Genomic DNA, 24554 nt, shown 5'->3' on the forward strand with positions numbered 1-24554 from the left:
AATGCATGTCTGATGTTTTGAATGTTGCAGGACGCACACAATCAAGCTGGCATTGCACATAGAGGAGGTATCGTCGCGTTACTAAATCTTCTTGATGTGAAAACGGGGACTGTGCAACACAATGCCGCATTTGCCTTGTATGGCCTTGCAGATAACGAGGTAAACCATACTCGCGATATATAGTTTTATATACAGCTATATATTTTGCTCACTTGACATACCATGAGTATTTAATATATTTTTCTGTGAATAGGAAAACGTAGCAGATTTCATTAAGGCTGGAGGAGTTCAAAAGCTTCAAGATGACAACTTCACTGTTCAAGTATGCATTTGACTGCTTATATTTGCAAAATCAATCTATAAAATTTTCAAACTCTAATTACAAGTATTCTATTTGCAGCCGACTAAGGATTGTGTGGTGCGGACATTGAAGAGGCTACAGAACAAAATTAATGGACCAGTGAGTACCTATATCTATTGACCTTCTGGCTCTCGATTAAGTTTGGCGATGGTTTTAATCCCTTGATGTCTTACCCTTCTCAGGTACTAAACCAATTATTATACCTAATGAGAACCGCCGAGAAGACTATAAAAACACGAATTGCTCTTGCTCTTGCACATCTTTGTGACCCTAAAGATGGAAAAGTTATTTTCATTGATAACAAAGGTAAGAATCTCATATTCAGAATTTTTTTTTCTAATTAGTATTTTCTTTTGTTGGTTTGCTTTTTCTGATCTATAGACGATACTAATGCAGGAGGAGAACTTTTGTTGGAACTTCTCTATTTCTCAAGCGTCAAGCAGCAGAGATACAGTTCAAGTGCTTTATACGAATTAGCTACAAAAGCTACATCCTTTGCAACAGAGGACTCAGCTCCTGCCTCACCCACCCAACAGGTAAATAATTTTCATTTCTTCTTTTAGCAACTAATAATTTCTGATTCGAGGTCTTAACTTGTTATTGATTATTATACTGAAGGTATTTTTGGGTGAAAAATTCGTGAACAACCCTACTTTGTCCGATGTCACATTTCTCATTGATGGTATAACATTTAATCCCATTTATGTTTCACTAAATCCACCTATGATAACCTTCTTCAACTGAGTATATCCATGTCATATGGCAGGTAAACAATTCTCTGCTCACAAGATTTGTTTGGTAGCTTCCTCTGATATATTTCGTGCAATGTTTGATGGTCTATACAAGGTAAGATTCTGAAATTTTGATTGTGGAAACTTATCTCATCATCATAATATCTTCACTCAACTAACTAGTGAATTGGTTTTAGGAACGCAATTCCCCAAATGTGGAGATCCCAAATATAAGATGGGAAGTGTTTGAGCTTATGATGAGGTATATATACACAGGGAGAGTTAGCATCCCTAAACATTTGGCTAAAGATCTGCTTGTAGCAGCTGATCAATATCTTCTCCAAGGCCTCAAACGTCAATGTGAATACACAATTGCTCAGGTAACAAACGCCAGACCAAGATCTTACATTTACTTTCTTGACAGAGCGACTAATCTCTCTGTGTGTGTTTTTCAAAAAATAATAAAACGGACTTTACTTGTGCAGGAAATCTCTCTTGATAAGATACCAGAGATGTATGAGTTAGCAGATACATTCAATGCTTTAGCCTTAAGACGAGCTTGCACTCTCTTTGTTCTTGAGCATTTCACTAAGCTCAGCACTCAATTATGGTATGCAAAAAAAATCAATACATCATTTTAGACTTTTTTTTTTTGGAAATTTAACTTCTTCTTTTTGAGTCAATTGAGGTTAATTATATTATGCAATGCAGGTTTGCACAGTTTGTCAAGCGAATTGTACCTGAAATCCGGATTTACATCACTGATATTCTCACCAGGCCGGTTGAAGCAAGCACCCCAACCCATGTATAAAATAATATGTAACTAGGTTCCGGTTTAATTGAGATTGTCGATTTATGTGACTCATTAGATGAAGTTGACTTTTGTTTTTGATGGTATATAAACCGCTCAGACTCAGCACAATAATATCAAAACTTAGTTTATAAATGACAGTTTTTAGTTTTACAAATGGGTGAATAATCAATCACTAATCAGAGTAGTAGCCGAAACTGTTTTTTTGGTTTTCTGGTCATCCATGCAAGAAAAAGGAATAAAAAAAAGATAAAATATTTAAGGGGAAAAAGAAAAAGGAAAAAGCCCTAATAATGGAGTATCTCAATAGGGCTTATTAAAGGCCCAAACGTGTGCCGCCGACGAGAGAGAGAGAAGCATCGTGGTGCGTAAACATAAGCCGCAAGTCTCTGAGTCTCTCACGACACCGCCGTTGAATCTGCATTCCTCTATTTACTCTCGTCACGTCCTCCATTTTTTTGGTTTATCACGCTTAACCAAGATCTTGAATTTGCCGACCTGACCTATCTAGGTACTTCTCTCTTTCCCAGTTTTCACAATTTCATTCCAATCTTTGATGAGCATCGAGTCACAAACTTATATAGTGCGTTTCCTTCATCTGTTTCCTCAATTTTTGTCACCACGGTGCCAAAAACTGCCATTCTTGTGTCGTCTCTTAATTCCAATTTTATATTTTAATTTGACTCCGATGTACGTTTCGTTTGGAATTAGAAATTTCCGTGATTTGATCTTTCATCAAACGTTGTGAACATCTTCATCATAGCTAAAATCAATGTTTATGGACCAAATGATTTGGTTTGGATCTAGTTTTGTCTTACCCACCTTTATAGTACAAACCTTGTCTGAGAAATCCTTTTATTTCTTGTAATAAAATCATTCATGTGTTTGGTATTTTGATACGTTTGTTCTGTGTATTCATTCTTCAATCTATTGGTATTTTTTTTAGAGAGTCTTGATGGTAAAAGCATACAGACAAGAGCATGTGTACAAGCATCCGTGGGAGCGGGTGAGTGCTGCCTCATGGAGGAAGTTTGCAGACCCTGAAAACAAACGAATCCTCTCTCACATCCTTGAAGTCGACACCTTGAACCGGAGACTTGACACTGACACCGGTAAACTACACACCACGCGTGCTCTCACCATCCATGCTCCTGGTCCTTGGTTTCTCCACCGGATCATTGGCCAGGACATCTGTCACTGTGTTGAATCTACTGTTGTCGATGGCAAATCACGTTCTATGCAGGTATCTATCTTCCTCGCCTGTTCTTTATGCCTTTCCCCCCCCCAAAGTTTGTCATTTGTATATAAGGGAGCTTAATTGGGATAAACAACCATAGATAACTGTTTAGTTTAGCTTAATCAGAGCTGGTGAAACACTTAGTCGAAAGATCAATATAGTAAGATGAGATGAGGAACTGGTATTATTAGTTTGTTGTAATCTGTTTGATTGGCATGATGTATCATCTGCTTGTAGTTAGAAGGCATAAATAACAACCTTAGAGGGGTGTTTAGATTACTAGTAAGCTAGTATGACAGGGGAGAAAGACGTCTAACTATCTTGATTTCGTTCTTGTTTTTTGGATATGGATGAAACGGTTCTAATACAGCTAACAACAAAGAACATTAGTCTCAAAAAGTTCATTGAAGTGGAGGAGAGGATAAGATATGATCCGCATCCAGAAAATCCATCGGCCTGGACGGTTTGTAGCCAGGAGACGAGCATTAGGATCAAACCCTTGTCGGCTCTGGCCTCAATGGCTGAGAAAGTTGAGCAGAAGTGCGCTGAGAAATTCATGCAGAATAGCGCTAAAGGACGAGAGGTTATGGAGAGGATTTGTAAGTATATGGAAGCAGAATCCGCTCCAATCTAAAAAAAGATCCAAACTTATTAGATTCCAGTATCTTGGTTTTTGATTCTTGAATGTTTTTTTTGTAAGTCAAGAGGGCTCTATGTTTTTTTGGATCATGTTTAATAATAAGTTTACAAAACAGTTTAGAAATCAAGCTGCTGTTTGTTTCAGCAGCTCCTCCTGTTTTGTGTTAACAACTGGATGTTAAAGCTGAGAAGCTTTTGTCCAAAATTTTGAATCTAAATCCAAATGGATGGAGTTTATATTTCTAGTGATTTGTACAGATTTAATAGCCTTTAAAAGTAAAGTTTTAAACCAATAATATGTATTATGTATGATCATGTACTGTATACAAGTTTAACACACCTTAAGAGCTACATGGAGCGGGTGGCACCTACCTTAGCAAACTCATCACAGTGAACAAGCTTGAAAATGAAATCTCGGGCTCAATTACAATATTACATATGCACGAACATGGTCTACATTACATTACATGTGTTTTAAGAAAACGACACTGGATCATTAAAGAACTGATGCAGAACTTTGGCTGCAGAACAGAGTTCTCTTTTCTTTTTTTTGAGCCAAATCACCATCAGTGCTGAACTGCTGCCTGCTGGTAGCAAGAAAATAAATAAGAATGGCTGTATTTTTTTTTTGTTATGTCATTTTCTACTATTGACTAATTGACTTTCTTGAAAATTCAGATTTCATCCAACTAACTTTCTGATTTACATGATAGCTAGCTCCTGTAGTTTTCTTACAACTTTCGGTAGGTTAATTAGTTCGAGACTATGAAATGCTAACCACACCTAAAAGGCTAAAAAGCATTATTTCTCAAATAACTAAAAAGATTTTTTTCACTGTTAATAAATTTCAGCATGAGCTTATCAGAGAATATACGCTCCAAATTGTATACATATATATATGTATCCTGAACTATACAACTTAACTTTATTTCTCTATGTATATATAGTATATAAATTATTATTACATTCTATTTTTTATAACTAATTTACAATAATTCAGCTGGGTGAGAATAATTAAAAAGAAGAGTAGATTTGCATTTGAGTGAGAATATGCTCAAAATTTTCGGTGGATTTCTCGATGGGATGCGAATGCACTCCTTCGTAGGTTGTTACGACGACTTCTTGGTCCGCTGTTAATCTTTGCACTTGCTTCTTCACGTTGCATCCTTTATATGTGCACCTATAGTAACTCCTGCACATTTATATAGTTTTTTCAGTATTATTATATTTCAAGACACATTCCTATTTGATGTGATCAATAACTATTCTTGAGTCTGTTTAGAAGAATAATTAACTTTCATTAACATGAATAGTTCACCAAAGGATTTTCAGTTTAATTCAGTGATAGAATAAAACATAAGGAATAGAAATCAAAACTTGTTGTGAATGCTATATACATAATTTAGTGGCGTTTTTAGAAGAGTAATTAATCTTCAAAACAATCAGATTTATATGATTTTCACTTAATTACGGATTTTTTTTAATATTGATTAAACTATTACATATATAGAACAAAAATAAGATCATGGCATGGGTCTCGTAGTGTATGGAAGATGAAGACCATATATTCAAATTTTACAAATTAAACTAGAACAGATGATCAATCTAGGTTGATTATATATACATATATATATATATATATAGGCGTTACTATATCTTTTATTTATGTTCAATAAAAAAAAATTAGGAGTTAGTAACAAACGGAAGAGAATTAATTAATTAAAAGGGGTCGAGAAAAGGAACCTAGGGAACTTGTTGTTCTTGACGGCCTTTTGTCCATACTTCCTCCAACGATAACCATCATCAAGAATATCAACTTGGCTCCTTGTCTGAAACGCACACCTTTGTTTCTTCTTCCCCTTCTTTTTCAACTCGATATTGCTTCTCGAACTACCTTCTGATCTAGCCTTTGATCCCTCATCTTCTTCGCCTTGATCATGCAACTCATGATCCCGTTTTGATAGAGATTTTAGCGACAAAAACGACGGAGCATACAACGACCCGTTATCATATCCCTCCATAATATTCACCTATTTAAGTGTAGAGTAGTTTTTACTAACAACACAGACGGATCCACACCTGAATTCCAAAAGAAGAAGAAGAAGAATAATTCTTTTGTTGTTTTGTTTTGTTTGATTGGGGGGTATATAGGTTGTTGTTAGCAAGATATTTTTTTATTTTTTTTTGTGAAAAACATATTAAAGATTAGTCTATATTATATAGACATATTTAAGGCAGACTATGAAGTCAAAGATGTAGAGGCGGCCCGCTCCTAATCGTTAAAGAGAAGCTGTGTCGTAGACGTCACGTAAGGATTAAGCATTTTAATTACATATTTTTACATTTACGCACATTAAGCCTAATCCATAGTATTCGTGAAAGTTATATACACAGTAACATAGATTATTAGACTATATTGTCTCAAGAAAGAGACTACATGTAACGAAATCACAGAACAAAAAGAAATTCATATGTATATGGATAAGGAGATCAGATCTATATATACAAGAACGTACGTATACTATTGAAAGTGCTTTTAGAAAAATGCGCATTAATAAATCTTATTTTAATAAATTATTGCAAATTTAGCTAGGGAGGAAAGACTTATTGGTGATCTGACGTAAGAATCAATTACTCATTTTGTCGAAGTAGATTAAGAAAACTAGAAAAGGATGCATGCACCGACGTAACGAACATAGATTTTTTTTTTTTACCAATGGATTGTGGAGATTAATTTACCAACGAATGAATCGCCTCAATTTTTCTCGAATGATGTCATAAAAGTAGGGGTTACGTTTTCGTTTTCTATTTATCATACGTCATATATGGATCTATTGTCGAACGTCATTTTACCCGTGCATATTTTATAAATTATCTTTTTATTGAGTTTGATCAATCAAAGTCTACTATGTTTGAAATCCACATACATGATATAAAAAACTTCCTTAATAAATTAATGTGATAGGATGGTTCTTAATTATACACACAAGTCTGTTCCAAAGTTTTTAATACACGAGTTGTTTTTTATCCATGGTCCATCAAATTTTATTGACTAGTTACACGTGGAAAATAAAGGAAAAGTATGTAGTTTGAATCGGTTTCTTCGTTCCATTGCTATATAAACGATGACTAAAAGATGTTCATAAGCATTGATTGCGAGATATATATCATATATTATTATATGGTTATATAAGTTATAATATATTGCATGATGAATAAAAATACCAGTTTGTTGTTTTTTTCTCGAATTATTTACCAATTGAGTAGATATATATTTTGACGCATTTTGGTATTTTTTTGTTTCTTTCCTTTTTTGCTTCCTTGGCGAGATAAAGAAAAGTAAGACTATTTCCGTGGCTTGTTTTGGACGTCAGTAAAAATATTCATATGGTAGTCGAGGAATTTTTGTCAAACTTTTAAACCCTTGTAGAAGTGGAACAAGATAATTTTATTTTTACCCGGCGCAGACGACGTGATTGATAAATAATTATTCTCCGAGGTTGAAAGTTGGAACCAGTAACCAATTATTAATTAATTTCAAACAGGAAAACAAAAGTAGCACACCATTTACTGTTGCTAGTCCATGTTTGCTTGACGACCATTCAAAGCCCCCAAAAGTAAAAAAGAAAAGGTAGGAAGGAGTATATCATTATTATCAAGAGATCATATGTTTGAATATAGACTATACAGTATGTTATAATAACCCCTAAGAATATTCTTGGAAGACGCACGTGTTCTTCTTTTACGATCGCTCTTTTCCTACTCTTCTCGCAGCCTCTCTATATAATCTGTTTGGAAAAGAACATCTAATAATAACCTTGTTAATGTGGGATATGCTGTGTAAAAACTTTGGGCCTGTTATGTGAGTCGATATTTGTTGTTGGGCTTAACAAGCATTTGGTTAGTACAGTATACAGGTTAGATTTGATTGGTAGAACGGGCAGGTTTGGAACATTTTGGTTTAAACTAAACAAATTAACAAAATGTTCGATGCTCTCTATGTTGTAGTATAAAAAAGTAGTGGAAACAGAACTTCGATGTCATCTTCTTCATCATATCTAGAGTCGTATTCACTTTAAACCTTTGTGATCGTGATCAAGAATATTTATGGGAGTCGCCTTGTAAGACTTTTGTGTGATTGTCTCATATGAATCTGCTGACTGACATTCGGAATTCGTTAGTAAGTCACATGGACAGGCAAGGATATTACTTAGCTAGTAGACTGGTTTCTTCTGACTATTTTCATAAAAGTCTATTCCAGTTATCACTTAAACTCTCAATAAATTGCTCACAATAATGGGATAATTTAACCCGGATTGGACTTATCAAGAGATGTCATTATAAATAGGAAACATTTTACTAATAAGTAGTACTTCAAAACACAAGTTATAAAAACACATCTTGAGATTGACCACATAACAAGAAGGATGGCCTTGAGCCCAAATATGAGAGAAGTTAGGCTTAAGACTATATAATATAATAGTATAATTTTCTGGAATCAAAAGATTAAGATATGTTGGAGTAGTTGGAGTTGGTTCCCATTATTGACACCTAAAAACTCAAGTTTTTGATTCTTGCTTCTTTTAGTACTGAATCTTTTCATTTTATGTTTTAAACAGTTTAATTATTGTTGATGCGCCACAATACATAACTGTGATTGGAGGGGGCCTCTTGAACTTCAGAGCTGATCTGGTTTAATCAAAACCCATAACTATGTTATATGAGACTTTCAAATACCTTTATCAGGTTTCCAACCCAAAAAACAAAAAAAACAACTTATGGTAAAACATAAAAAAAGACTAAAGAAACAACATTTAAGTAATCTCAGTTGCCAAAGATCTACCCTATCTATATATAGATAGATAAATAGGCAGATAGAAGAATGAGACACACCACAGTCTCACTATGATATGAAAATGAAGAAGGGATGCCTTAATCACAAGGAAAAAAAATATTTGTTGGCCCACTTTTCGAAACAGTCTACCTAATCCACAAAGCTTTGTTCCTAAGCAAAATACTTCAAAATCGCTGAACTACGCCTAGACAGACAGACTAGAGTCTAACCACCAAACCAAAATTGCCTACATTGCACATCTCTCCCGGACTATTTCTTTTAACCACAATATCAATCACAGTGAGACTTTGAGGTATATGGTTAGAGAATCTGTCTGATGAACAGAAGAAATATTGGATTAAAGGAGCTACATAACCCAAAGTCATATCTTTTAAGAGAAAGAAAATAAAAAAAGCATAAGAAGGTTGAGATTATTTTTATGAAAATAGCAGCACCAACAACAACAAACAAAAAAATTGAAAAAAGCATAACTTTTTTTTTTTTTTTTTTTTGCGTTCGGATTCCAAAGCCNTCATATCTTTTAAGAGAAAGAAAATAAAAAAAGCATAAGAAGGTTGAGATTATTTTTATGAAAATAGCAGCACCAACAACAACAAACAAAAAAATTGAAAAAAGCATAACTTTTTTTTTTTTTTTTTTTACGCGTTCGGATTCCAAAGCCTCCAAAAATTGGAATTGAACAAACCCAACACGTCCGGCAATACCTTCCTCGCTAAGCCCTTGAGTCCCGTCGCACTCCCCGCCGCCGCCGTCGGATAAACAACCACCGTCGATTCTTCATCTACTTCAACAACAACAACAACCTTCTCCGGCTCATCTCTTTCCGCCACCTCAGCTTCATCACTCAATCTATCTGGTGATGATGACGACACGTGTTGGCTCTCGGAAACAAGAGTAGCTTCTTCGGTCATTGGCTCCTCCTCGGGTTTAGTAATACTACCCTTATCATTATCACAGACCCGAAGTTTATCCGAATCAGTGACCCGACGACCCGGTTTCTCTTTCTTCTTACCTCTCTTAGATTTGTTGCGAGAAGAAGCATCTTCACCACCAGCAGTGAGATGATGGTTCTCGAAAGCTTCGATGATTTCATGAATAAGCTCACGATTCGGAGACGAATCCCAACGGAACCAGTAGTTAGTGTAACAATCGAAACACTCACAATCGAATACTGGTGGTTTGTGTTTCTTGCTAGATTTGTTGCTGCTGATGCTCTTCTTCGTCGTCTTCTTCTTAGTCGAAGAGCTTCCTCCTTCTCTATCGGAAATGGTGGTTCCTCTTGTGATTAGGTAAGCAAGAACTTGTCTGTCTTCAGCTGATAGAACTGACACCAGAACCAAAATCGTCGCTGGTAAAAGCTTCAAAACAGAGAGAGAATCTTCATCTTCATCTTTGTTGAGATGGGTAGTTGAAGATGATGATGATGATGATGGAAGAGGAGGAGGTGGAGATGGGTAAACTTTTCCTTTCTTCTTCATTTTCATGGTTTCTTTTTCTTTTTTCTTGGGAGAGACGATGAATGATGAACAGTTTTTTCTTTTTTTCCTATGGCTTTAGCAATGTAAGTGGAGAGAGATTTATTTATTTATTTATTTTTTATTTTTTATTTTAGGGAAATTATGAGTCCAAATTATACGGCCCACCTCACTCAGCTTTTTTTTTTTTTCATTTTTTTGTTTCCAATAACCCATGCAATGTTTTTTTGCTTTTTTATTCTTTTCTTACCATACTTTTTTTTTTCGTCGTATTCTTTGGTTACAAGTGAAAAAAAAATAAAGTAAATAAAACTTACCACATTTATGTTTATTTTTTCATAACACGACTGTTTTATTGGTTTAAGTATACAGACAATTTGCTATTTTAATAGATGCTTTTATAAACATGATTTGAAATTGTTTTAAATTTATATGCATTGATTACAAAAATACTGTATATGAACGTAGTACACAAAAACAGTACAAGTCAAGTTGCGGATGTTCTGAAAATAGTGACAATGTCTTGTCACCTCTGTTTAATTGTAAATGTCTTATCCAAGGGAATATAAATGTTGTTGTTGTTGTTGTTGTTACAGTGAATCATTTCATTAATGGATGCTTGCTTATTCAGATGTTAGTAAAATCCTTGAACAGTTGTTGGATATTGATAATAAATTCTTGTTGACGAAACCAAAAACAAAAGAAAGTTATTAATTTCTCAGTAACAAATCTAGTAATAACAAATTTAAGCTTATCTTACCAAAAGATTCTAAATCATTCCTAGCTGCTATCAGTATTAATGATTAGCCACTCAGTCTGCTGAAAGATGCTCTTTTTAAGATTCGGATGGATTTGAGCTTTAACAGTATCTATCTTATCTACTACACCTGTGACCTGGCCAATACATGAACTTGAGGCCCGTCACCCACCCGTGTATATCTGGGCTTTCAAACACAAACAGCCCATTCTATTCTGAACACACATCCAACCCTCAGGCCTATTGAACTTAATTTGCATCCAAATATCCTTTTTTTTTTTTTTTTAGATTTTTAACATTACATATGTAACGGTTGCAAACAAATTATGAAGCATATATAAAGGTAAAAAACTTTGGTCTTGAAGTTCGTCCAATGCTTATCCCCCCCCAAATATAGCTTGGAAAAACTTGCTATTTACTGTATACTATACATTATTAGGAGTTACTATATTACAACATTAACTCATCGTCTTTATGAACTCCTTATCCTCAACCTTCAAGGAGGATTTAATTGACTAGTCAACCAATTGAACTCGAAAAAAGAGGAAGAGCAAGGATTTCCTTTTTTACTAGCCGTTACAGGTAAAAAAAAAAAAAACCGTTTTCACTTTAACGCGCGATTCACGACGTTATTCACGCCGTCCAAGACAAGTCCGCGCACATGTGGCGCAGAGCTTCTGGTTTTTAAAAAAGCCCCCATCCCTGACACAGATCATACGTGCGAGAAAGCTCTCTCATTGGTCAAAACCGTTACAAAAAGCTGATGTGTCTTCCTATAATTGGCAATCTACCAAAAAGGAGGCACCATGTGCACGTTAGAGTATGATGCGCCAGCTAATAAAACGACAGGATTCAATATTAATAATAAATAAAGATAGGTAAATATTGTGAGTGGCGTGGTCCACCGGAGCACGGTCAAGCCTCAGCCATTCGTTAGTCAGAGGGAGTTAAAGTAAACCACTTAGATAACGCCACGTGTTCACTTTCCTCTCCCGCGTTATAGTCGACACAGATCTAACCGTTAACTCCAACAGTCGTGTTCTCTCACCTCCCATATCTAGCCGTTGAGCACAAACTTGTCCATCTCTCTCTCTCTCTCTCCTCTTCTTGCAGTTTCGTTTCGAAAGAAAGAGAACGAAGAAGAAAGAACGAAACCTGAAGATTTGTTTGTAAGAAAATGGGAAAGCTTTTGTGTGATTCCACGGCGACATTTCAATCTCCTTCGCCTACGGTCCCGTGGCGAGAGCCTTCAACAGCCGCCGCCGAATCTCTCGACGACGTGGATCTTGTTGACGAATCCACGGCGGCTGCGGCTGTCGAAGCGGTGGAGAAGACGATGGAGGCGGCGGCTACCGCGTGGGATGAGGTTTTTGGTCTTGAGGAGCAGCAAAGACGGCATCTTAGCCGGCTTCACGCGAGGGGTGTCTTGTGGAAGCATCCTGGCAAAGACGAATCCTCTGCTTCCGTCGTTTTCCGTCTCTCTCACGGCGGAGAGGTTTCTTCCGACGGGAACTGTCTTTTCACCGCGTCGCACAAGGCCATGGAGGCGCGTGGGATCGACGCGCGAGACTTGCGGCGGCGAACGGTGAGGAGGTTTTTGGAGGATTTCGGATCTGCGAGCGAGGGTGAGAAGGAGGTTATTACGGATGCGATTAGGCATATGTATTCGCCGGATCTGAAGAGTGGTTGGGGGATTCATATCGTTCAGGAAGAGAAGTTGTTGGCCAAGAAAGATGAACGGGAGACTCTAGATTCTGCCATTGAAGAGCTTATACAGATTGGGATGCAGAGGTACGTTAGCTCGTTTATGTTTTTGCTAACTCCAGATTCAGATCTGGTTTGAATGGATCTTGATGCTTAAGCATATACGTTTATTATGAATATGGAAATTAGGAAGTAAATGTAGCATTGTTGTTCTTGTCATGATTAAGAAAGTTATAAACTTTAGGTGAAATTATGCTTCTTTATAATCAATCGCTTTAAGGGTTTGTATTGTTTATTGATTACTTTGTCTCTTGTTTTGTTACATTCCAGAGAAACTGCTGCAGAGTCAATCTACAGAGAGAGGTGTCTGCCTGTGAACGATGGACTTAGTTGGGCTAAGTACATGTCTATTTCAGGCTCATCAGAGGATGAGTATGACATTATCACCTTGCAGTATACCGAAGATGGGTTGTTATCAGTAGAAGAGAACCGAGAAGGACATGCAGCTGCGTTTGGGGATGATATTGCAATTGAATGTCTCGCCACAGAATTCAAACGAGAAATCTATGTGGTGAGTAGTAGTAATATTATCGAGTTTTGTTACTTGGTTGTGTTATTTTCCAAATTACATCAAAGTAAAGCTGTTAAATTCGTGTGCTTATTGTAGGTGCAAGCGCATGGCTCAGATGGGATGGTAGAAGAAGAGAACTGTGTGTTCTTCCTTCCTCACAGACCAAGAAGTGAAGTTCTTGAAGTCCCAGTCTTTCTTTTCATGAAAGGCACAGGTATTAATTAATAAAAACACCAACTTGATAAAATCTTTCTCTACATTTATATGAATTAGGTACTAAAAAACTATCTCACTGGTTCAGGTTGGTGTGGTGGTGGAGCAGACCATTACGAGCCATTGATTGCGAATCCATCTCCGCTGATATCTCATGAGAAAGTCGCCCTTGTTCTCTGATATTGAGCTTTCTTCAAAATCATAGAATTTGAGGGTTTTTTTTGGTAGTTTTAATACTGTTGTTGTTAGAGAGTGAGTATCACATATCCACATGTTAGGGAGAGAGAGTTGTGCAGGTTATTGGCCTGCTGAGGAGGTTAAGCTGTTTTTATCAATTTGTAGCTTTGAGGAAGAATATTGATTTTTTTTGTTCATTATTGTGGATGGAAAACGGGAAATTCTCTTTTGTCTGTTTAAAGAGTTGCGGCTGTAACGGTAAGAGTGTAAACTCATCATTTTTGTATTTGACTTCTTTGAAATGAAAAAATGTTTCCCAAGATGAATCTTTCAGCTTCCAACTAAATTTGCATCCAACCAACCAAAATCAGTCCAAAGTATAACTACAAAACAAAAGAAAGCATCTTTGAGAAACGTATATTCGGAAGATATCTCTTATAAAAACAAAAAAAAAAAGAAGAGAAGGTAAAAAAAAGAGTCCACTTGGGGGGGGGGCTTATTGGTAGAATTGAATATAATAAGTTTCTGCAGTCAGAAGCCCTTCACGTAGCCATACCAGCACAACACAAACCCAGTGAGCAGTTTTGTTTTAAAGACAAAAGATAACCTTTGGGAGATCTCAAAAGGTTTCTATTTGCAGAAATGCCCTTTAAACCCACTTCGATGTTTCTTATGTTCTTCTTCTTTCCTTAACTAAAAAATCTCATCTTTAAGCGCCCCAAATCCTCCTTTCTCTCTCAGTAGTATCATTTTGAAGATGGCTGCTCTGTCTTCATCCGTTACCTCCCGATCATATCGTTCCGGTTATTCGGCTTCTTTTTCGCCGGTTAAAGGTAACCGACATCGATCACTCTCGTTCCTCTCTGCTTCTTCTCCTCGAGGAAGATTGAATATTCATGACCTCTGTGTCAGATTCCAGAGCAAGTCTGCTCGTGCTTCTGTTTCTATGCAAGATGGTTAGTTCGAGTCTCTCTTTTTCTTTCTGTATCGGATTTGATCGAATCTAAGTGCAATTGAATTCTCTGATATCTGGAATTTCAATAACTTAATCATGGAATCATCAGGTGTCTCTGTAACATTCATATCCAGCAATAGAACCATTAAGTGTATCTGTAATATTCTTTAGAGGGATTGTTCTGACATATTAGATTGTTGTTTTTTAGGTGCAATTGTCACTGATTCAAATCCAACAGAGAATAAATCTTCTCTTAAAGGATTAAAAGAAGAGGTGTTATCAGTTCTGTCTCATGATGTAGCCAAGGTTGGAGCAGAATCTGATGGTCAAAACAAGTCAACGGTTAGTATCACGGTGGTTGGAGCCTCTGGTGATCTTGCCAAGAAGAAGATTTTCCCGGCTCTTTTCGCCCTTTACTATGAAGGCTGTCTTCCCGAGGTATACTGCCAAGAAGATGATTTTTTTTTTTGTCTCTCTTTCATTGTTTTGCACTCTACAGCCTGCCTGATGATTGATGATTTGATTTTGTTGTGTGGCAGCATTTTACGATATTCGGTTATTCTAGGAGTAAGATGACTGATGTTGAATTCAGAAACATGGTCAGCAAAACACTGACCTGCAGAATTGATAAGAGGTGAGCGTTGTTCTCAGTTTACTGGTGGAGATGAGTTTGTGAATATTATTAAGCCATTGTTCCATCTGGATTTCAGGGCAAACTGTGGTGAAAAGATGGAAGAGTTTCTCAATAGATGTTTTTACAATTCTGGTCAGTATGATTCTCAGGAACATTTTACTGAATTGGACAAGAAGCTTAAAGAACATGAGGTATTGATGTGTTTCAACTTCTTGTCGACTGTATTGCTTTGATTGCTTTATATGCTTATGTTCTCTTCAAATATCAGTAAAAATTCCTTTTTTATATTTTTGCAGGCTGGAAGAATCTCAAACCGCCTCTTTTATTTGTCTATCCCTCCAAATATATTTGTAGATGCTGTGAAATGTGCAAGCACTTCTGCTTCTTCTGTCAATGGATGGACTAGGGTCATCGTCGAGAAACCTTTTGGTCGAGATTCTGAAACCTCGGCTGCTTTAACAAAATCACTTAAGCAATATTTGGACGAAGATCAAATTTTTAGGTGGGAGATATTTCACTTAAAGGTTTGTTTTTGTTGTAATGATGATGCTATTGAATGCTGTGCTGATATGATAAATTACAAATTGTGTTTTTACAGGATAGACCACTACCTAGGAAAGGAACTAGTGGAGAACTTATCTGTTCTTCGATTCTCAAACCTTATATTTGAACCACTATGGTCAAGGCAGTACATAAGGAATGTGCAGTTTATATTTTCTGAAGATTTCGGCACTGAAGGACGTGGAGGGTAAAATTGCTTGTTTACCACTATCTGGCTTTAATATCTCTTCTCCATTGAAAGCTCATGTTTCCTTTTCTGTTTTCTTATGTTTATTTCAGGTACTTTGACAACTACGGAATAATAAGAGATATAATGCAGAATCATCTGCTTCAAATCTTAGCCCTCTTTGCCATGGAAACACCTGTTAGTTTGGATGCAGAGGATATCAGAAATGAAAAGGTATGATATCTTTTTCCCTTAAAGTTTTGGGGTTGGTTCAAGAAAGCATATTATGAAAGTCTCGTGCATAATTCAGGTTAAGGTGTTACGTTCAATGAGGCCAATTCGAGTTGAAGATGTGGTAATAGGACAATACAAGAGCCACACAAAGGGAGGAGTCACATATCCAGCCTACACTGATGATAAAACTGTACCAAAAGGTAGTCTGACTCCGACATTTGCAGCTGCTGCTCTTTTCATTGACAATGCAAGATGGGACGGCGTCCCTTTTCTAATGAAAGCTGGCAAAGCACTACACACCAGGAGGTAGTGTCTATAACTTCAAACTTGTGAACTTTTTGCATATTGACTCTTATTACTGATAAGTATAATTTACAGTGCAGAGATAAGGGTGCAGTTCAGACATGTTCCGGGTAACTTGTATAACCGGAATACAGGTTCTAATCTTGATCAAGCTACAAATGAGCTTGTGATCCGTGTCCAACCAGATGAAGCAATCTATTTGAGAATCAACAACAAGGTCCCTGGTTTAGGAATGAGATTAGATCGCAGTAACTTGAATCTTCTATACTCAGACAGGTATTCAAAAGAGATACCAGATGCATATGAGAGACTTCTGTTGGATGCAATAGAAGGAGAAAGAAGATTGTTCATAAGAAGTGACGAGCTTGATGCAGCTTGGCCACTTTTTACTCCATTGCTTAAAGAGATTGAAGAGAAGAAGAGAATCCCTGAGTACTATCCTTATGGCAGTCGTGGTCCAGTGGGTGCTCATTATCTAGCTGCTAAGCATAAGGTGCAATGGGGTGACGCTAGCCTTGACCAGTAAAAAACACTTTCTTTGTTTGCGTTGTTGTCTCTTTTTCACTTTGATATAGAGATTAATCTAGGATTCAAGCTTTTCCCACGTCTCTTTTTACAGGCTTTTTAATTGGTCATTTGGTTCTGTATCATTTAATAAATAAATAAAGCAAATGGGTTCTCTTGTTTTCTACTCGAAAAATGTCTTTTTGGTTGTGGTATTATGCGTCTGGTTCAAAGATGTATCCAGAATGGTTGGCCAAATCAGCCTAAGCTGAAAAACAAACGTGTATTGGTAAATTTAGAAAGTAGACTTTTTAGATACAAATCGATCAGAGATATACGCTCAACAAATCCGACTACAAGAGAGACCCTTACAAACACCTTACTAAGAAACTTCCAATCTGTTCTAATGATTATTCTCGCCATATTAAAAAGGGAAAGCCCACGGCTTAACAAAAAACAAAAGGCCCACTAACCTTGCTTAGAAAGTCCAATCAATTCAAGTAGAAGTGAAAAAGTAAAATTTCCTTTTTTCTTGTAAAGGAAAATTTCCAATTGTTATATTTTTGGTAGAGACCTCTCCGTTTATAAATACTCTCATATAATCTGGTCTTTGTTAATCAGACGCTTCAGTTCAGAGAGAGTGAGAGAGACCGAGAGCGAGAGAGTGAGAGATCCTAACGACGAGATCACGGTCGATTCTAATGGCGACGAGAGAGAGAGAGAGAGAGCAAACAAACATAAACTAAGTCAGAGGTAAACTTTTCGTGTTCTTCTAAACCTATAAGGAATCAATTTGATTTTCGTGTGAATGTTTTTGCTTTCTGAGATAAGGGTTTCGCTTTTGTAGTGTATATAAGGGAATCTGAAGGAATGGGTTTGTTTGTTTCTTTTGGGTGAGACGAAACAGGTTTTTGTGTTCGTGTTCTCGCCAGGACGGACGATGATGTCTTGACTCAGAACACAAAAACACGGTCGCCGGCGTCTTCTTACAAGGTAACCTAGGCTAGGTCTTTGTCTTGTTGGCGCTGTTCCTCTTGTTCGACAAGAGGGCAAAAAGGTATCTTTTTTTTAACCTAATAAGAATCGATTTGTCGATGTTTTGGTTTTGAGATAAGTGTTTCGTTTTTGTATATATGGGATCTTAATTAATTAATGGGTTTGTTGTTTCTTTCTTTTGGGTGGTGAAACGAAACAGGTTTGTGTCTTTGTTCGTGTGTTCCAACCAGAACGATGACTCTGATTTTTTTTTCAAGGACGTACGGAGTAGATTCAGAACAAACACGGTTGCCGGCGTGTTCTTACAGTAACGTAACAAGATCAAACTGACTCTAATTGTTATAGGTGGTGTCTTTGACTCAATTTGTCTTCCTTCCTCTTCCACTTCAATTTGCAAATCTTTTTAAGTCACCAAGTTGCTTTAAATTGCAGATTCTGTTTTATTTGTTAATTTGCCTGTGAAACGAGCTAAATGGAGTCAAGAAGCAGGTACATTGTTTTTTATTTGTTTCTCTTTTTTTTTTTTTTTATCAACAGTGTAACAAGAATCTCAGGTTTATGTTTTGTTTTGCAGGTTTGCAGAAATTGGATGTCTTTGAAAAGCTTGAAGCTAAGTGTATAAGGTATGAAACAAATATTAGTTCCATGAAACTTATAAACGATTCTAACTAACTTTTTTTTTTCTTTTTTTCTCTTGTTTCTTGCCAATAGTTGAAGATGTTTATTAAGCTCTGCACTCCATGTCTCCATCTTTTGCCTGCACCACCACATCTGCCAGAATTCCAGGTAAATACCCTCCATCAGAGATTATTATCACTTTAGAACAGACTCATAGCTTGATGATCTGTTTTAGACATGTACAAGATCCAGGTATCCAGGTATTTACTTGTCTTCTTCTATACCTATGAATCGATTTTGATTTTCGTGTGATTTTTTTTTGCTTTTGAAATAAGAGTTTCGCTTTTGTATTATCAATGTGTTTGTTTCTTTCTTTTGAGTGAAACAGGTGTGTGTTCGTGTGTTCCAACCAAGACGATGGTTCATTGACTCTGATTTTTTCAAGGATGAAGTAGATTCAGACCAAAAATGGTTGCGGGTGTTCTTACAGTAACAACATCCAACTTATTAAAAGGTAACAATGGTCTTTCTTCCCTTGTCCATTTCCATAAAACTGAGTCGAATTTGCTTTTTAATCCCAATAGTACCTTTTTAATCCCAAGAAGCAGGTACATTGTGTTTTATTTGTTTCTTCTCCTTTTTTTTTGGAAGGATGGAGTTGTAAATTCAGAACAAACACGGTCGCCGGCGTATTCTTACATCAAACTGATCGATTACAAAATAAGGTAATAGATAGGTCTTTGTCTTCTCGGCGTTGTTCCTCTTGTTATAGTTTCTTTTTTCTTTTCTTTCTAATGTGTTGATTCTTTCCACTGCAGGGAGACGAGTGTTAGTACCATAGCTAGCACTACCAATCTCATTCATCAAAATATCAAAGCCATCACAAGGCGACGAGAGAGAGAGAGAGAGAGAGAGAGAGAGAGAGAGAGAGAGAGAGAGAGAGAGAGAGAGAGAGAGAGAGAGAGAGAGAGAGAGAGAGAGAGAGAGAGAGAGAGAGAGAGAGAGAGAGAGAGAGAGAGAGAGAGAGAGAGAGAGAGAGAGAGAGAGAGAGAGAGAGAGAGAGAGAGAGAGAGAGAGAGAGAGAGAGAGAGAGAGAGAGAGAGAGAGAGAGAGAGAGAGAGAGAGAGAGAGAGAGAGAGAGAGAGAGAGAGAGAGAGAGAGAGAGAGAGAGAAAGAGAGAGAGAGAGAACAAAAACAAGTCAAGAGGTATCTTTTTAAACCCTATTGAGTCGATTTTGATTTTTTTTATTCTATTATTATTACAGAGGTGGTATCGATGTTTTGCTTTTGAAATAAGAGTGTCGTTCTTGTATTATATGGAGATCTTAATTAAGTAATGGGTTTGTTGTGTCTTTCTTTCTTTTGGCTGGTGAAACAACGAAACAGGTTTGTGTGTGTGGCTGTGTGTTCTATAGGTTTAGCACTGAGAGGGGACTTATCTGGTAAGTATGTTGTCAGGACGGTGATGTGTGGTTTTGTTGAGTTGTCATGATGCGTCTCTGGAGATCTAGCACTTTGAGCCCAATTGATCTTTATACCTGTCTTCTTAGCTTCTATCATGTTGTTAGTCGAAGCTTTAAAATGCCAATGACAAGAGACTGCATCTGCCCAGGTATGAAGTTTAGAACACTTAATTACCTTATTGTCTAATACTTATATGTATTTACATTATTGGTTGTCTTTCTTTTTCAGTGATAGGCTTCCTGCTAGTTCCAATTCTGACATGACTAGTGATCCTGGTGGCTGGTGTTGTAACTTGTAAGGAACTACCTAAATCTTTTGGTAGAGAGAAGAAGCTCAATCGTCAAGTCAGGCAAGTCAGACTCATTACTCACAGTTACTCAATACATTCGCTTCAATTCCCCATCCATATTGACTGAGATTTTTTTTTTGTTGGTTTTGTTTTTCCTGCTTGTCCTTCTCTAGATGATGGAGATATTATTAGGGATGATGATGCTGAATCGTGGACCCAAATGATGGTAGAATCCTCTTCACTGTAAGTCATCTCAAAATCCTCTCCTTTTCTTTATTTTGTTCTGTTTCAAGTTTATCTATCTGGTTGATCCTTTTTTTTTTGGTTGAACAACAAGGTACTACTGAAGTGGAACTCGGCGACAAGGCACTAGAATTCAAAGCAAAACCCTTTGAACAAAAAGGTACTTGTCGTTGCCTCATGCCAACAATTCCCTTCCACAGGTAATAAACAATTGAGGTAATAAATAACTTCTTGGATGTTTGTTTGGATTAGATTCATCTCCTCACTTTTACGTGTTTAGATTCATCTTGTAGTCAATGCAATTGTTAATTGATAAATCGTAATGCAATCTCAGATACTCGAAGAGCACAGCCTCTGAAGAGAGCTAAATGGACTCAAGAAGCAGGTACATTGTGTTTTATTTTTTTCTTGTTCTTTTTTTTTTTTAATCAACAGCGTAACAAGAATCTCAGGTTTATGTTTCATTTTGCAGGTTTTCTTGAAAAGCTTGAAGCTAAGTATAAGGTATGAAACAAACATTTTCTAGTATAATCTCAGATTTGTTTTTTCACTAAGGCTGGTTGTCATAATTCAGACTTAGAAAAATATATTAAGGAAGCTTTCTCTAATTCTCTGTTTTTGTGCAGATCGGAGATATGCTATGAGTTTGAAGAATGAACAGGTTTTAGAACCAAAAAGGTAACAACATCAAACTGATTCTTTTTGTTGTAGGTGTCTTTGACTCCATACGTCTTCCTTTCTCGTTCACTTTAATTTGCCAACCCTTAAGTCAACAAGTTGCTTTATATCGCAGATTCTGCTTTATTTGTCAATTTATAAACTGTAATGCAATTTCAGATACTCGAAGAGCACGGCCTGTTAAGAGAGCTAAATGGAGTCAAAAAGCAGGTACATTGTGTTTTATTTATTTCTTATTTATTTTTTATCAACAGTATAACGAGAATCTCAAGTTTATGTTTCGTTTTGCAGGTTTTCATAAATTGGATGTGTTTAAGAAGCATGAAGCAAAGTATAAGGTATGAAAAAGACATTTTGCAGTAAAGTTGTTTTTTTGAGCTCTCCATAGTAACATTTTTGAGTTATGTTTGCTTAGGCTGAAGGAGAAGATGATGAAGAAGTTGAAGAATCAGAGGGAGAAGAATCTGATTACGGAGATTATGATTATGATCAGGTTCCTCTTATTGTCAAAATTAATTGTGGAATGCAACATTGTGATTCTTCTTCTCAAGTTTCTTTAAAACTTTGTTATTCTTAAATGTTTGTTTTTGCAGAATCAATCAAGACTTCGATGATGGTGACAGACAATTATAATCAGGCAGATGATGGTGAATGTAAGCATCAATCTTTATTTTCTGTTTCCTTACAAATATTGTTTCCATGGAACTTATAAACGATTCTAAGTAACTTTTTTTTTTTTCTGTTGTTTCTTGCCAATAGTTGAAGATGTTTTGTCAGCTCCTTCTTCAATAAGCTCTTCACTTCACCACATCTGCCAGAATTCAGATCATCCGGGAACTTACTGGAGGTCAGTATTAAGTGTACACAGAAATATAAATTTGTTCTTGATTATCTTTATAATTTTTCCATATGTTGTGGTTATCAAATTGTCAAAGATTGTGTCTTTCTTTGTTGAATATAGGTATTTACAATGGGCATCCTCGGGGCTTTACCACAAAAGGTGAGGAAGTTCGCTTTTGTACCGAGTCCTATTCTGCAAGTGAGGTATCATGTTTTCGCATTTACTAGAGTGTTAATTTTGCTGGAAAAGTATTTGACGTCTGGTTTAATGTACGAGTTGCTCAATTGCATTCTTGTTTCTGATTCATCTTAGGTTGATCACATTGCTCGTGTTGCATTTGATTTTGCCAACCAAAGGTGCGGTAATCTTTGTTCAGTTGACAAGGCTACTATCTTGGAGGTAAATTCTTGATAACTGCCGGAGGTTCTCTCTCTTGTTCCCTTTCTTTTAATGTTGTTACCGTTTAATTTCATTTGCGAGAACTTACTGTTTTTTGCGTAGAATTAGTGGTGGTACTTATCGAATTGAATGATGTTAGTATTAGAAATTGGCGAGATCTTTTTTTTTTTGAAGAGAGGGATTGCGTTTGTGTTCTGTATCAGGAGATGCCCATTGGAAGAGCTGCTTTGGGAGTTCCCTTTCCGGAGGATACCATCTCTACTGCAAATGAATCAAGATGCAATGCTTCTTGGAGCCATTGGAGGGTCTGTCTTCTCAAGTTATGTTAATTGCTCTCACATTTCTTTGGGGAAATACAGTTTCTCATATTTTCATGTTGGTATAATTTAGGGTACAAGTTGGATAACAATGAAAAGCATCTGAGGCCTGAGAAGGGGTTACTTCAGCTTCGTGCAGGTCTTAAAAGTATTTGCAAATCTGAGACCTGCTACAGTTGTGCCACAGGTAACAATCCTCAGCCTAATCTCAGAAATTTCTTGGTAGCCTGAAGTTTGTTTCTTGTGTGAACTTCGGTTTTTTTTTTTTTTTGAACCTTGAAGGGAGAGGGGAGCAGAAGTTGTTGGTCCAGTGGATGCTTACATGAGGTCAGTTTAATTGGTTTATTAAAACTGATCGTATCTCTTTGTTTTTCTCGTTCTGTAGTGGGACAGTATCTTTAATTAGTTTATTAAAACTGATTTCTGTTTTCTTTCTTCTTTTGTATCACAGGAGACAAGAAAATTGCGTATTGCCATGAACAAGCTTCTGCACAACATCAAGTCTGAACAAAACATCATCCTCTAGCCAACTATTATTTGCTACTAACATTGAAACGAGGCTAAGTGGTAGATATATTGTTTCAACGATTAACTTAACACAATAACAAGAAAAGTGGAGAAGTAATATAAGAGAGAATCCAAATTAAAAAGCCACTGAAAAGCAAATTGATGCAGAAACTCTAAATAATAGTAGCAGATTCATGTTTGAATAAACTTGAGCAACAAGAGAGGGACAAAAGTTTCACTTGATGCATTAGTTAGTTTATCAGGAAAAGAACTCTCTGGAGCTTGTGAGCTCTGGGAAGCATCAGCAGATCCGTGGCAAGTTGCAGCCTGGCTTTTTTTATCTCTTTCCCAAGCAGGGACTTGGAGCAGCTTAAGACATGGGAATTTCTCCAGGAAAGGTTCCATTTGCTTAAACTCCTCGGTTTGTCTTCTTCTTGTAGAAGCAAACTGGTTACGCATCTCTTGGAGAGAAAGAAGTTGAAGCAGCGTCCTTCGTCAACAGGAATGACAATGTGTAGCAAAGCATCTCATCAGGTAGACCACTGATTCTTCTATCCATCACTTACCAAAACCCTAGGAAAAAAATTCTCTTTTCACACTTAAAAACAGAAGACATGAGTTCACTTGGGCGTTCACCTCGTTGGTAAAGTCGTCAAGTCCGAAACTTTCAGCTTCAAGAGACGCAAATTTATATAATTCGCAACCAAATTAGGGTCGAAAAGCCAAAGCGAAGACTTTAGGGTATTTTGAAAACAAAGATGCTTTCAGTGAGTGAGAAATGGTTACTTCCACGGCAGGAATGCTAAGGTTGGAGTCGGAGCGATCAATGTCACAAGTAAACTTAGAAGCAAACTTACTTTATATATTATTTGGTTCGTTTGGGTTTAAAACCAAACAAGAACCAAAACCAAATTAGAAGCAAAACCAAACCTAACTAAGTTTGTTGAATGCATTGACTTTTGTGTCATGCCACGATGCCGCACGGCAAAAAATCACAAGTGACGTGAAGCGCCAATCTCTAATTAACGTGAAACAGAACTCGGTTACCGTTCTCTAATTAACCGAACTAATCAATCCGATTTTTTCTTTTGCAGTAAAAAGTAACATATCTGTTGGACCTAGTCGTGAAACACGAGTTTTTGTTGAGTTTAGGTTTCAGCAAATTCATGTTAATAGATTTAGAAAGTAGGCTTTATATACAAATGGATGGGGGATATGTGCAACAGATCCGCTGTAGCACATAGGTTAATTTCAAATTGATGAAATCCGGGTTCAAATTTCGGCAACGGATTTTTTTTTTTTTTTTTTACGTAT

General features: G+C 36.6%; 6 protein-coding genes and 3 long non-coding RNA genes across 10 annotated transcripts; 7 read left to right on the top strand and 2 right to left on the bottom strand.

The window, feature by feature from the left end:
- LOC104737968 (ARMADILLO BTB ARABIDOPSIS PROTEIN 1-like) lies at positions 18-2054 on the top strand. The gene is made up of 10 exons (XM_010458211.2): positions 18-159; positions 254-322; positions 401-460; positions 544-667; positions 758-897; positions 980-1043; positions 1128-1207; positions 1290-1472; positions 1578-1702; positions 1804-2054. Exons 1-10 carry the CDS (start codon positions 22-24, stop codon positions 1901-1903), a joined length of 1083 nt encoding a protein of 360 aa, XP_010456513.1. The 5' UTR covers positions 18-21; the 3' UTR covers positions 1904-2054.
- Positions 2217-4022, top strand: LOC104735300 (protein slowmo homolog). The gene is made up of 3 exons (XM_010455060.2): positions 2217-2414; positions 2850-3146; positions 3511-4022. The coding sequence occupies exons 2-3, from the start codon at positions 2859-2861 to the stop codon at positions 3772-3774; spliced, it is 552 nt and encodes a 183-aa protein (XP_010453362.1). The 5' UTR covers positions 2217-2414; positions 2850-2858; the 3' UTR covers positions 3775-4022.
- Positions 4638-5973, bottom strand: LOC104735301 (probable WRKY transcription factor 75). Its single transcript, XM_010455061.1, has 2 exons — positions 5523-5973; positions 4638-4971 (listed from the first exon to the last, which is right to left on the bottom strand). The coding sequence occupies exons 1-2, from the start codon at positions 5798-5800 to the stop codon at positions 4794-4796; spliced, it is 456 nt and encodes a 151-aa protein (XP_010453363.1). The 5' UTR covers positions 5801-5973; the 3' UTR covers positions 4638-4793.
- On the bottom strand, positions 9272-10219 carry LOC104735302. The gene has a single exon (XM_010455063.1). The coding sequence runs from the start codon at positions 10116-10118 to the stop codon at positions 9273-9275; it is 846 nt and encodes a 281-aa protein (XP_010453365.1). The 5' UTR covers positions 10119-10219; the 3' UTR covers position 9272.
- On the top strand, positions 11913-13857 carry LOC104735303. Its single transcript, XM_010455064.2, has 4 exons — positions 11913-12657; positions 12901-13141; positions 13238-13355; positions 13443-13857. Exons 1-4 carry the CDS (start codon positions 12044-12046, stop codon positions 13532-13534), a joined length of 1065 nt encoding a protein of 354 aa, XP_010453366.1. The 5' UTR covers positions 11913-12043; the 3' UTR covers positions 13535-13857.
- LOC104735304 (glucose-6-phosphate 1-dehydrogenase 2, chloroplastic) lies at positions 14066-17075 on the top strand. Its single transcript, XM_010455065.2, has 9 exons — positions 14066-14487; positions 14695-14924; positions 15026-15120; positions 15197-15311; positions 15417-15622; positions 15719-15868; positions 15961-16081; positions 16158-16387; positions 16460-17075. The coding sequence occupies exons 1-9, from the start codon at positions 14289-14291 to the stop codon at positions 16908-16910; spliced, it is 1797 nt and encodes a 598-aa protein (XP_010453367.1). The 5' UTR covers positions 14066-14288; the 3' UTR covers positions 16911-17075.
- LOC104735305 lies at positions 17716-19404 on the top strand. Its single transcript, XR_002034796.1, has 7 exons — positions 17716-17945; positions 18084-18373; positions 18459-18507; positions 18596-18670; positions 18891-19016; positions 19154-19227; positions 19321-19404. It is a non-coding gene; the product is annotated as an uncharacterized LOC104735305 (long non-coding RNA).
- LOC109128415 lies at positions 19677-20309 on the top strand. Its single transcript, XR_002034797.1, has 3 exons — positions 19677-19708; positions 19889-20114; positions 20195-20309. It is a non-coding gene; the product is annotated as an uncharacterized LOC109128415 (long non-coding RNA).
- Positions 20427-24003, top strand: LOC104735306. 2 transcript variants are annotated; one of them, XR_002034795.1, is made up of 16 exons: positions 20427-20498; positions 20593-20714; positions 20833-20883; positions 20971-21002; positions 21125-21176; positions 21336-21386; positions 21468-21514; positions 21592-21669; positions 21770-21829; positions 21936-22023; positions 22138-22220; positions 22330-22416; positions 22620-22721; positions 22807-22920; positions 23016-23060; positions 23185-24003. It is a non-coding gene; the product is annotated as an uncharacterized LOC104735306 (long non-coding RNA). The 2 variants fall into 2 exon arrangements; XR_002034794.1 differs by having other exon boundaries at positions 20593-20698.

The sequence above is a fragment of the Camelina sativa genome, chromosome 13, assembly GCF_000633955.1.
Source record: "Camelina sativa cultivar DH55 chromosome 13, Cs, whole genome shotgun sequence".
Taxonomy (NCBI): domain Eukaryota; kingdom Viridiplantae; phylum Streptophyta; class Magnoliopsida; order Brassicales; family Brassicaceae; genus Camelina; species Camelina sativa.